The sequence below is a fragment of the Monoraphidium neglectum genome (assembly GCF_000611645.1).
Source record: "Monoraphidium neglectum strain SAG 48.87 unplaced genomic scaffold scaffold05992, whole genome shotgun sequence".
NCBI classification, from domain to species: Eukaryota; Viridiplantae; Chlorophyta; class Chlorophyceae; order Sphaeropleales; family Selenastraceae; genus Monoraphidium; species Monoraphidium neglectum.
Genome location: NW_014007641.1, coordinates 1,578 through 2,620, shown reverse-complemented (window position 1 = coordinate 2,620; position 1,043 = coordinate 1,578). Strand labels below are relative to the sequence as shown.

At 59.0% G+C, this 1,043-nt stretch overlaps 1 protein-coding gene across 1 annotated transcript; it reads right to left on the bottom strand.

The window, feature by feature from the left end:
* Nucleotides 1-531: 531 nt before the first annotated feature.
* Nucleotides 532-694, bottom strand: MNEG_16107 (hypothetical protein; the record flags this gene model as incomplete). The annotated part of the gene is made up of 1 exon (XM_014035422.1): nt 532-694. A coding segment is annotated over one exon (163 nt), but the record flags the coding sequence as incomplete, so codon positions are not given.
* Nucleotides 695-1,043: the final 349 nt, after the last annotated feature.

The window sequence follows — 1,043 nt, the reverse complement described above, 5'->3', positions numbered from 1 at the left end:
GTCGGGTGGGGTGGGGTGGGGCTGGGTCGATGGGTTTGAGGGGGTAGTGCAGGAGGGTGTGTGTGGGGGTGTGTCACACCCTTGCCAGTGGCTAGGGTGTGAGCACAGGGAAACGAGGGAGAGGCAAGGAGAGGAGGAAGGGCAAGCAAGGGATGGGGCCATGGAAGGGGAGGGCAGCAGCAAGGGCAGCGCTGGGGCCTTCATGTCATGAAGCAAGACAACAGGGAAATCTGCAAGGCAGACTGGCCCCCGTAACAATGTGCAGGCATCCGCCGCGCGAGAGCGTGTTGGCGTGCAAGCTCGCGGCCGCATGTGGCGTCCACGTGTCCCCTCGCCGCGCACGAGCGTGCGGCACGCTTGTGCGCGCGCAAAAACACGTACACATGCACACGCATACGCGCACGCGCGCGCACACACACACACACACACACACACACACACACGCGTACACACACACACACACACACGCGTGCGTACACTCACGCACGCACACGAATGCACACACACTCAAACACAAGCTCGAATGCCATTTCAGGCTCTCACCTCCCCTCGTGGGTTCTTTGCAACGAAGCAGTCGTCATCAATCGTGAAGACGTAGCGCTTCTTAGACACCAGGAAGCCGAAGCAGCGGCAGGCGCTGTCCTTGTAGCTGATGCACCACGCCTTGTCCCCCAGCAGCTTCTCTATGTCATCCCTGACAAAACGCGGCGGGCAGACATGGTTTTGCCAGGGTCGCTTTGTTATTGTATTGTTGTGGTACCTTGATTTAGAGAAGAGCTGCGATGCCCTCCATGAGGGCAGGGAGGCAACACACACACAGAAAACACGCATGCATGCACACACACACGCATGCACACCCACACACCGGCATGTTCGAACGCACATGCGCGCGCGCGCACACACACACACACACACACACACACATACAAACACACACACACACAAACACACACACACACACACACACAGGCCAAGCTGCGTCCAGCTCCACTGGAAGCACTCGCTGGCTCTAGTGCAAAGCGGTTCGATGGGTGCAGTGGGTT